The sequence below is a fragment of the Acanthopagrus latus genome, chromosome 16 (genome assembly GCF_904848185.1).
Source record: "Acanthopagrus latus isolate v.2019 chromosome 16, fAcaLat1.1, whole genome shotgun sequence".
Taxonomy (NCBI): Eukaryota; Metazoa; Chordata; class Actinopteri; order Spariformes; family Sparidae; genus Acanthopagrus; species Acanthopagrus latus.
The window spans coordinates 4,205,791-4,218,090 of record NC_051054.1 but is presented as its reverse complement, the minus strand read 5'-3'; the positions used below and the strand labels follow the sequence as shown (position 1 = coordinate 4,218,090).

The window sequence follows — 12,300 nt, the reverse complement described above, 5'->3', positions numbered from 1 at the left end:
CAATTACTTGTGACGTGCATCAGAGTCTTTAGCTATTTATCTTCATCCCATCATCACCATCAGTGTCTGGGCTCTACTACTTACAGCTTCACCAGTCCTCTTGAATCACTGAATCATTTGTAGAATATGGCCAGAATTCGAAGGTAGTCATGAGATGTCGAGGTCAGTTCGACAACAGGGGGTAAAGTATGGAGGTGATTTACAGCAGCTCTGACCAAAACAGTGACTTCAGGGGCAACAAGATGGCAGACGAGAACAGGAGAGAAACATCAGCAGCAGGTAAGAACATGTAGAGAAGGAATATTTCAGTATCTTTCAAGGTGAACTGAGGATTTATTCTGAAAAAACGAGACTTATTTGTACCACAAGACGAGTTTTTACGTGAGACAGAACGGGCTGGGTGTAGCTGGTTAGCATGCTAACTTCAGCGACATCACTGCAACACAGAAATAAACGTCAAATGGAACAAATCAAAGACTTCTATCGCTCATCCAATGTGGACACGGCAATAAAAATATTATTTATTGTCTAATCTATCCATGTAACGCGCTTTTACTTTCTGGAGTATGTTCACATTTTCACATTGCTGCTGTAACTTCTGAACAAACCATTTCATGAGTGTTTCTGCTTTTTACACTAATGGACAAAAACAACTAAAACGATCTCAAACGGGAGCTCACTAAATGACAAAAAAGGGCTGATGTGTGTGAAAGTTACTGAATTGTTCCACACTGGTGGAGGTTTACTGTAATAACTTCACGCTTTGTGTTTATTACTGTAATGGAAAATGTAGCTAATCCTCATTCAGACAAGATTGTTAACGCCGCATTGAGCTCAGCTCTGTTGTGAAATGTTTATATGGTCACGTGTCAAATAAAAAAAAGGGAAAATTGCTGCTGGATTAGTCAGAAAAAAAAAGTACCAAAGAGTTTAAAGACTGAGGAGTTAATCCGGCAGATGATCTGAGGACACGTACTGAAAAACTACTGAACATCGAGACGGATAACATGTTTTAGATGTTTCAGTTCTGGAAGAATCGGATCGCCCGCGTTTAAAAAATCATGTAAGGACAAACTGACAAACTGTGTCCAGATGTTTACAGCATGTCCACCGCTGGTGATGAGGTCGAGACAACAGATGTGCAGCACAGAAAGAAACTAATGATAACTTTGAACACACACACACACACACACACACACACTGTAGTAAGAGGCTGAAAAGTGGTGCTGGGAAATTGGACCACTCAATAGAGGAAATGAAGGGGAGGGGGGAAAAAACGTGGAGCCAGTGCAAACAGATTTCACAGATGATGTCATTAGTGAATCAAATGCTGCTAATGAATGGGCTCAGGGGGAAAGAAAGAGGGAGAGAAGGGAGACAAGGGGGAGGGAGGGAGGTAAGGACTTGGAGGAAGCAAGGGAGGAAAAAAGAAAGAGAGAAGGAAGGGAGGGACAACACTGTAAAAGACAGAAATATTGAACTAATAATGAAATAAGAGGGCAGGACAGATGGAAAGAGTTGCAAAAGACTGGTGAGAAGAAAGGGTGATACTGTAAAGAAAGGAAATGAAATAGTAGAAATAACAGACTGAGGATAAAACATGAAGACATAAAGTATGGAGGAGGAAAAGAGGGAAAGACGAGAGGGAAAAGACAGACAGAAGGAAAAAAGGAATAGACAGGGAAAAGGACAGAATAATCAGAGAAGGATGGGAAGAAAAGGACGAAGGAAGAAAGGAAGACAAGACAGGAAAGACAGGAGAAAATGGAAAGGAACAACTGCAATGATAGAAAGAACCGACAGAAAAGAAGAATGAAGGAGGGAAGGAAAGAAGGTCTGAAGGTTTAAGAAAGATGGACAGGAAAAAAAGAATTGAGGGGAGGAACGACAGAAGAAGCATGAAAGAATGAGGGGAGGACAAAATGATGAAAGTAATAAGGATGGACAGAAGGAAAGGGAAAGGAAAAAGAACAGAGAGAGGGAAAAGAAAAGGAACTGATAGAAAGATATGGAAGGGCAGAAGAATGGTGGGAAGATGAAAGAGAAGAAAGAGGGACAGATAGAAAAGAGAAAATAATAAGGGAGGAGAGACGGACAGAGGGATAAAAGAAAGGAAAGAAAGAATGACAGGGAATGGGGAGGAAGTCAAGAAAGAAAGAAAGAAAGAAAGAAAGAAAGAAAGAAAGCCTGCTGTTGTTGGACCGGTGGACTGTTGGCAGCCGGGGAGCGACGGGTCAGATTACCAGAACAAACGAGAGAGGAAATCTCAGTTTGGTGACGAAGGTGAACGACCTGCTGAACAAACTAAAGATTACAAAACAGAAAAAAAAAGCTCCTCTAGGAAACATCCCAACATCGACTTTACGGTTCAAAGAGCAGCTGATTAGATTCATCTATTAGTGTCTCGCCAACAGTTCACCTCATCATCCGTCGGCCAATCGAACACGCAGATTATTCAAAAGTGCTTCCACGTTTGTTTCCTCTTGATCGTCAACATATGCAGACCACAGTTTCCTCTTTTTCTTATTCACCACGAGGAGGAGGAGGAGGAGGAGGTGGAGGCCTACGAGCACGAATGCCACAACAGCTCCACCGTTTGGCATCTGCCCTTGCATTATTAAATCTTGCGAACAGCGCTTTAATGAATCTGCCGCCGCCGGAGCGAGACATCTTGACATGTTGGCACACATCCTCGACCACAGCTGAGACTATTTTATTGCTCTAGTAAATAGTGAAGGAGGCTCCTGTGTGCTGTATTTCCTCAACAACAGTCCCTGTCTCCTCCGTGAGATACAGAATCACTTGATATGTCTGTCAGCTCGGTGGGTGAAGCGGTAGACGCAGCTTCAGCAGAGGAGCAATTCATCTTCTCCGCCTAAAAAAAATCTCATATTCTCATCGATATTTAATTGGAGTTCGACTCACTTTTACAGTCCGTGAATTTCTCCGTGGCGCAGATTTTTCTTTTAATCAGGCTGAAAAGTTTGGCGTTGTCAAACGTGAAAATAAGTTGGGTTTGTTCGAGAGCTGAATTGGAGGCTGGTTTGTTGGTTGGTTTGTTGGCAGGAATGAACAAAATTTACTGAACGCATCTTTACAAAACTGCCCGCCCAGAAAACACCACATTCCCTTCTGGTGCAGATCCGGGAATTTTGTTACTCACATTGTGAGAGTGTGAGTTTTTCAACATTTGTATCAATTTCTCCTGGAATAAAGCATGGATATCAATTCTGATGGCAAAACATGAGAAATGCCAAAATATATGCTTTTTCCAGCTTCCCACACGTGAGAATTTGATGTTTTGTTTGTCAACAATTTTACTTTTACTCAACAGTTTCGACAGTGAGCCAGTTAATTCATCATTTCATTATTTTTTTCAAGAAAAGGCTCCTTAAAACTTGCCGCTTTCATTATTTTCTATCTTAATAAAGTGACAAACAAGACATCTGAAGGCATCACCTCAGACTCTGAGCACCTGTGATGACATCTCATGAATAAAATATTCAGATTTAATGATAAAAAAAAATAAGATTTCATCACTTTCTGTCAAAACTGCTCAAAATGAACCTGAACCTTTGACTTGCGTGACATTTAAAAGAGGTATTTTGACTATTTTCTGACATTTAATAGACAAAACTATAAATGGATTCATCAAGAACATAATCAGCTGATTGATCGATGATGAAAAACAGCCTTAAGCCTCCAACTGACTGATGGTTCTTCTGTTAATGCAGTCATTTTGATCATTTAGTCAAGGAAAACGACCAGATGTCCAAAACTCAAACATACTCACATTATAGTCACACAAATTACAGCAAATCTGCACATCTGAGAAGCCGGAACCACAAAAAAATCTACATTTTTTGCCTGGTAAAGATTTAAACAGCTGTTCATTAAACATCTGCTGCACAAGGATCCCACACCTGGTCCCTACAAGCTACAGGTCCAGTATTTCTTTACACTCCATGCATCAGAGAGCCCAGCAGCCAAGTGGACTAATATGAGCTGGCATGGACCCAGACCCAGCATGCTCTGTTCTGCTCGGACTGTGTCTATAGGCTGTGGCACCACCACACCTACAGGAGCAGTGTTTACCAAAGGTTATTCTCATGACTGCTCCTCCTGCGACAACAGGCGGACCTGACCTGACTGAAACAGGCAGATAATGACACTCTCCGTGTCCTGTCCGTGAGATCCAAAACAGGTCTCAGCAATAACGCGGTTAACGAGGCGTTTGCGCACGGCGCACAGGACTTATGGAAAGCCTCTTACGTGTGCCTGAGGTCCCCTCGGGCTCGGGGAAGGCACGGAAAGGCAGGAAAACACCGACGAACATAAGCAGCAGGCTGCTGATCCTGCAGCCCGGAGAATGATTGTGGCACAGCTGCACGGGAGGAGAGTGGAGGTGGATGCGATGAAGCCGATGCAACATATTCCTGTGGTGAAACCCAGCTGTGCATCGTCACCAACACCTCCACCACCATCCCCATCACCTCAGGTGTTTATCTCACACACATGCACATCAACATGCAGCACACACTCTCCTGCAGCTCGGCGCCTCCAGCGACAGCGCCGTGCGCAGCGCCGCGCCGCGCCGCGCCGCGCCGCTCTCCTCTCCCCTTTCTCTTTCTCCCCTCTCAGCCGCGCTCACTCACTATCAGCGGGATGGTCCTGTCGTCCCGGTGGATCTCCAGCCGACCGGACACCACCTTCTGCCCATGGCCCCTGCCGCGGGTCTGCGACGCCGACGATGAAGGCGACGACTGGGGCTTGTTGTCCTGCCACAGGTAATAAAACGTCCCCAGGATCCACGCAACGGTGAGAATCGCGATGGCGTTGGCCCGTATCCTGCGCATGGTGAGCCCATAAGGAGGGCTCCGGAGGAGAGCCCGGCTGGTTCAGGTCCGTCCTCGGCAGAAGGTGCAGCCTCCCCCGCCGGTGATGGGTTGAGTCGCAGGCAGGCAGGCAGGCAGGCAGGCAGGCAGGCAGGCAGGCAGGCAGGCAGCCTCTATCTCTCCTCGCACTGGCTCCTCTCTCTGCCGGAGCGCTGCCTCTCTGCTGGGATTTGCGCACTGGCAGAGCCACGGTCCTAGCGCCGCGTCATATCATTCCCCTGCACACAAACACTGCACACACACACACACACACACACACACACACACACCATCCATCCACACTGGCTACAATGAGGAGGAGGATGTCCAATCTGCATCCAGCAGCTGAGGTCCTGGGTTGAGCCACATATGGCTGCAGATCAGGAGGAGGAGGTGATAGATAGATAGATAGATAGATAGATAGATAGATAGATAGATAGATAGATAGATAGATAGATAGATAGATAGATAGATAGATAGATTGATAGATAGATAGATAGATAGATAGACTTTGCAGTTTACTTGCTACATCGAAGCAGAAGTACTGCATTTTAACTATAATTATTATAGATAAATTATTAGATCAAATATCCAGCATTTGTCTGCAGTATGCATATAATGAAAGAATACAAATAAATAAAAGTACAATATTTTGCCTCATAACAGCAGAAAATGGAAATGCACTGGAGTGAATTTCCTCAGTTCATGTATTCAAAGTTGCATTTAGTACATATATTTATTTGTGATTTATTGTTTTTATTTAAGGGTCTGTTCATTTTATTCTCCCGGTGTGTTTCTGAGGTTCTTGCTTTCACCTCATTACAGCTGAAGTGAAGAAAATTGAATCTGTGGCGCTGAAAGTTTTCAAAGATTCAGCTACATTATTAAATTTCAACAATCTGAAGTCCCCTTTTCCCTCGGTGTGAAGTGAAATAGTCTCAAGGAAAACAGAAATTAAAACTGGAGCAAATTAACCCAAAAAAACCCCCAAACCCCTGCACTGCTCAATACGACTATGAGATTTGTGCAGAAGCAAAATGAAAATCTGCACCTTTACTGCAACGTATTTATCCTCCCTGCATAAGACGACTCATTATTCGGAACCATGCATTCTACATTATACATTTAAATCAAGAGCCTGCAGCTCACAAAGAGCAAATTAAGCAATGCAGCTGAATTGATCACAACGGGGAGAAAGAGAGACAGAGAGAGAGAGAAAAAAAGAGACGAGGAGCCTTTTGCAGTCTTTGAACAGCAGAATCATAAATATTCAAGTCCTCCTGAGTTAAATCTGGAGTTGCACAGATGACCCTCTGCTACTATGACTTATTCAGAGAGGGAATAAATCAGAGGCGTAAGAAAAAATGTCAGAATACATTAGACCGAGAGGACCCCTCGCTCCCAAAATCCATAACGGCCTTTAAACGGCTGCACAGACCAGCAAGAGAAATCAGAGCAGAGCAATAACACCCCAAAGGCATAACAGAGCCGAGGAGGGCGCATTTTTTTCATCTTAGTCCTTCTCTGCTAGAAGAAACAGAAAAAAAACAGCCCACAGTATGAGCTCATCTAACCCCACCTAACAGCAGCATGCTGTGTGTGTGTGTGTGTGTGTGTGTGTGAGGCATCCACACAGCTGGATAGACCACCACAAACATCAGGAATTGAGAATGCCAAGTTTCTCCCAAACATAAGCATCTAAGAAATCTGATCCAGAGTCAGCGGGAGGGAGAAACAAAATCAATAAATGAGGAGAAAATCTCCATCTGCAGCTGCAAACTGTTGTGTCTGATGCATTTGGAGCAATCACTTTCTCACGAATCGAGGCCACTTCAGTTCATTTTGACTTCACGTGCGCTTTTATTTTGTGGCACATCCCTGTTTTCCTGCATTTTAAACAGAATTATGGGAATTGTAGGATCTGGATGCTTTGACGTACCGTGACCGCCACGACTGTAAACGCCCTGTAGAAATCAGAGAGCGCACCACGCTGCAGGCTGAGGTCGATCCACTGTGTCTGCTGTCTCTCTGAAGCTGTGCACTTGGAGGTTAATCTCATTATACATGTAAGCCGCTATTCCCTCTCCTCCATCCCGTCATGGAGAGACCCATCGGCCCACGAGATCTGGCCCGCATCCAGCTCGTGTATGGAAAGGGGAAGGTCACAGGGGTCAGAGCCACATCTGGCTCAAGGCTGGGAGATATTTGTATTCATGCGTATGGACAGGGACGCGCCGCGGCTGTCACTGTTATCTCTGGGAAAGACAGTGACGGCCCCAAAGCAGGGAGGGGAAAAAAATCCTCTGCATATTCAGACAAGGAGAGGATAAAAAGCACACGGCCGTCATAGCGAGGTGTTGGTACTGGCAGCTCTGTGGGGAATACTGCACACTCACATCCTCTGGACCTGGCAGGCCGGCCATTAACTGGCTCGGATATGTCAAGATTACTGGGAGCGGAGAGGAAGCGAGGGGCTGTGACGGTCAACCACTCGTGTCAACAGTCTTTCTCCTGAGACTCACGGAAAGACAAAGCTCCACATTCCCATGTCGGCAGTGCAAAAAAAAAAGAAAAAAAGAAAGAAAGAGGAAAAGATGGGAGACTTGAGTCTACTGGGTGGGAACTGGGACTAAAATGTTAGACAGTTACAAGTCATGTTCAATAAAAAGAAAAAAAAAAACATCATAAAAAGGATCAGCAGACTAATCAGAGCAAGCTGGAGAAGCAGAATGAAAAGATTATTGTTTTCCCCTCAAAGAAATTAACATATTTTGCAGAAATGTACAAACAAAAGAGTTCTGCTTTATAATAAGGAGCCTTACTGGTGCTTTTGTTAATGTTAAAGCGAGGGCTACTTGACTGTCTACCTATGTACCTGCCTGCCTTCATGTGCTGTGAGTGCACTTATTGCATACGACCGGAGACTTCCACAAGAACTAACAATAGGCATGTCCGCTGATCATGTTCATTCAGACGTTTAGGCAGTTGGATACTGTTAGCACGAAGCAAACAGCCCCCGAGCCAAGCTAGTCCAGTTAGCACAAAGCAAACAGCCTCAGCGATAAGGAGTAGCTGTGGTACCCGTCAGTCTTTTTGGACCGACTCACGTTCATGCAGGTTATTTTGCTTGTGTTTATAAGATTGTGACATTTAACAGACTTATTATGCAAATATTAGAGGAGCAAGAGCTTGTTGAGTGTTGCAAACTAGCTGCTAACACATCTCCCAGCTCTCGCTCTTGCTGGTTACCACAATCTTACCAACTCCAGCTTTCGTAAATCATTTTCTGCTGCTTTATAGATTAGAAATTACAAGATAAGATCAAGATAAGACATTTTGCCTCAAACCTCATATTGGCGCTAGATGAATGTCTGATTGTATTGTCTCTGAGGAGGTCAGAGAAGGAGAGAATTCAGAGAAGTGAGATGGTAGATTTCTGTTTTCTTGTGTGCGAGCGTGTGTTTTCTGCAGACTCTCCCACAGACCATCACCAGCCCCTTTTTAGTTCCGCCGAGAATCACTTCTGGCATTTCAGACAACTATGCCAAAATGGTGATTCAGAAAAAGCGGACAAAGACACACAGACATCCCAGTATCCACACAACACAAACACACACACACACACACACACACAGAAACTGTACACAAACACTCAAGAATGAGTTTTCTAGCTTCCAGGAGTAACGACACACCGAGGTCTCAGTATGCATGTTTGCGCTCACATCGTCAGAAAGATGAGAGGGAAAACACACAAGGACCTCTTAGTGTAGATGCACACACACACACACACACACACACACACACACACACACACACACACACACACACACACACACAATCCCGTAAGCCTCCATGGAATTCCACAATGATAATAGTGGAAAGTCAGCCAATCGCCTCTCGGCTGTAACCGGCGATCGTCAAGCGCTGTACAACATACAAGTCCATTCTTGTGTGTTTTGCATGTGTGTGCGTGTTGTGCAAACATAGAGTGTCAGAGAGCCTACACACACACACACACACACACACACACACACACAGTCGAGCAGGAATTTATCTGAGCTTCTGTCCTGATGTGGAAGGGGAAGGAGTGCAGGTCTTTCCCATGCGGCTCTGCTGCAGACCAGAGGGGGACCGTCAACAATAAGCAGCTTTAGTGAGTCGACTCCGGATCACTTAAGTCTTTTTACATCGGACCATGTTCCACATTTAAAGTCACACTCCAGCCTCTGAGCATGAAAGCACTCCCTGCAGACTTTGAGAGGCAGCTGTAAAACTTTGGTAGTTCCTTCACTCACAGAGGCTGCAGACTAACAGCGGATTCAACGAGGAGAAGTTCTCACAGTGGGAAAGAAAAACCTCCACAGAAACTCAGAACTGTCTTGCAGTGAAACCCACTTTTCAGCCGTCAGTCTGCAGCTCAGGATGTTGAAAACACTCATCTTTGTCTCAGCTACGATAGATTTGATCCCTGTGTGACTGTTGAATGCTGCAGTCACTGATTCTCAGGAACTTGACACCAAAATCTGCCCCATAGCCTCGAAGTTCACAATCTTTCGTGTAACTGCACTTGAAATGACTTAATGAAACCTAATATCTTCTGTTCTGTCCAGTTACCAGCATATAAAAGTAAAATAACACAAAATGCATGCGGGAAAACTTTGAACCACATCGCTCGCAGCTGTTTTTTCTCAGACTGGCTTCTCTCTCTCGGAGCTACTGTACCAACTATCCTTAAATAAGCTCTGTAACTGTTTTCTTAATCAGTCAAGTTGTATGAGCAGCTTACAGCTTTTTTCCAAGTGATGTCTGCTGGAACAAAGCATCATCTGTGGGTTTGTTTTCTGAAAGTCATACCAGCAGGGTGGAGCAGCAGGATACAGAACTTTGCGAGCAGGAAAGTACACCGACGTTTGTGCGCTTGTGTCCTGGTTTAAATCACTCACACACACGAAACCATGAGCAAATATTAGCAACTATAAAAGGGATCCCGCTACTCTTTGCATGTGTTTATTTCGGCATATAATACCTGAATGCTAAGATGAAGGGAACAAAAGCTAATAGCCCGCACTATCAGGTGGATAACGGCTGTCAAGGGTGACGACGCGTCCAACGCCAGACTGCCCGGAGGCGAGCAGACAGGGAGCCACCGAAGAACCGTGTTGTCACAAAGGCACACGGGGGATTAGGAGGAAATAAAAGAGGCAGCAGCAGTCTTTACACACACACACACACACAGACACACACACACCTACCAAACACACTTCATAACAAAACACAGGGATGCTAATCATGTCTCGTCCAGATAAGATCAAAAACAGATGCTTGTGAAGACATTTCTCATAAGCGGATGACAAATAGAGAAATAGACTCCGGGGGAAAAAAAATAAAATCCATTTCAGAGCTCTTACTTTCTATGAATTAGTATTAATGCCCAACTTCAAGCCCCCTGCTGCGGCTTAGCAGGCAGCCAGCTGTCAGTGTGTGTTTGGACGTTATAGTAAGTCTGGGATTTTTATAAGCCACAGTCAGCAAAGTGTAAGTTCAGCAAAAAAAAAAAAAAAGGTTTTCTACAATCCTCAAACTGTGAAAATTAGTGTGCAGGCTGCAGACCAGCAGGGTGCAGGGTTCATGGAAAACAGAAGGAATAAGACAAAGAGACTTCAGTGATGTTAGCAGCTATCTAAATGCTGTTCGTGGGCCGCTGTAGGCACGGTCGTAAACATACGTAGGCCTGTATATGTCATGTGAAAGCTCTCCGTGTGTTCACTGCAGAGAACGGAGGAGTCACTCGCATAAAAAAAACCTTCCTTACAGCTGCTTCCCACTGCCTCCTCAACCCTTCCTCTTGACGAAGCCTTTAAATATGAGAAAATTCAAAAAGTGTGCTCATATTTGTGTGTCAGGAGCGGATTTTGTGCCAATCCATCTAGTAGGACCATATGTTGAGATAGTGAGCGCTTGTACGTCATGGAGCTCTAGAGGAAAAGTCAAAGTAGGATCGTTCCTGTTCCCGTTCTGGTCTACACAGATGGTCGCCCACCACCGGGTCCGGTTCTGCTCCAAGGTGCTGGAGGAAATGTTGGGTCACTGATAAACAGATAAATGAATCAAGGAGTTTGGTCTACACCTGCTCAATTTAGAAAGTGTCATGAGACGACTTTTGTTGTGAATTGGCGCCACACAATTAAAGACTGATTGATTGTCAGGACCACAGCTGCAAAGCGAAAACAAAACCCACTGACTAACCCAGAGAGATGGAAGTTTCAGCAACCTGAAATCACTTATCGCGTCGTCACTGCCGTCATTATTTGCTCGTGAAGCCCTCGTTAAAAAAAAAACCTTGAGGAGGTTCAGTATTTTCTCCCCGCCAGCTCTGCGGACCACAAAGCCAAGGTGGGCCGGGTTAAACTGGGCAAAGACTCCTGCCGGCCTCACAGCTTCCAACTGGAACATCTTTTCCATTTACACACTGGTGAACCATTTCCAAGACATTACAGCATGGCAGTAAAACACACACACACACACACACACACACACACACACACACTGAGAAAAGAGAGCTACAATGATTTGGAGCGGGATGAATTATTCAGTGTTTCTCTCAGCCTCATGGACACTGCTTTTTCAAAGTCACAGGGGACGTTGGTACGATCGTGCCGGAGCGCTCCGTATGCTCCAGCGACGGGCCGATCAGCCGAGCAGATTCTGCCGTCCTGAGCCGAGTTCCCAGATCCAGATCCTGTCTTCCTGCCCAGACGAGGACTCAGCAGAGATCCGTCCGAGGCCCTGATGTAGAGAGCGGTTGGCAGACTCCACTCGTGAGGTTGGGTGACTAAATGCGTTGCTGAGCACTCGGGCTGTTGTGATTCTGTTACTCCAGCTGGCTCGGCTCTAGTCTAGGAAGTCCATTAGCGGGACGAGTAACAGTGCGGGTATTCTCCAGCGCCGCAGAGCCGGGGATAATGGGCCGATCTGGGATGAGAGATGAGTGATGCTGACTGTCCATGAATAGATATGGCCGCCCCTCTTCATTTATGGGAACAGGAACTGGAAGGGCCTAAATTTATAACATCACGTACAACTTTAAAAAAACACATCAATATCTTTAATAAACTCCTGATTCAGTCTGCATATGTGCACAGACTGTAAAGATACCTGTCAGGTGTATTTTAAACCCATGCAGCAGAAATACATTTAATAAAAGGTAAAACTTTGTAATAACCAACATTTATACTTATTAAGATAATGTGGTTGTAACTGCTGTATATAATATTTTGGTACATGGTCATTAACAACTGTGTAGTTAATTTTTTTAGGCCATTAAAATGTTGGGAAAGATATTTATGTAATTGCTTAACGAATAGTTTAAAAACATTTCTTTGTTTTACAGTGAAATAACTATTAACTAGTCAAATATTCACTAGTC

General features: G+C 44.7%; 1 protein-coding gene across 1 annotated transcript in view; it reads right to left on the bottom strand.

Moving 5' to 3' along the window:
• The window catches only part of galnt16 (UDP-N-acetyl-alpha-D-galactosamine:polypeptide N-acetylgalactosaminyltransferase 16), a 33,757-nt gene extending 28,694 nt beyond the window's left edge, over positions 1 to 5,063 (bottom strand). The window contains exon 1 of the mRNA XM_037072712.1: positions 4,656 to 5,063. Within this exon, the coding sequence (XP_036928607.1) occupies positions 4,656 to 4,856 (201 nt within the window). The 5' untranslated portion in view covers positions 4,857 to 5,063. The remainder of the gene's footprint in view (positions 1 to 4,655) is intronic.
• Between the last annotated feature and the right edge of the window lie 7,237 nt (positions 5,064 to 12,300).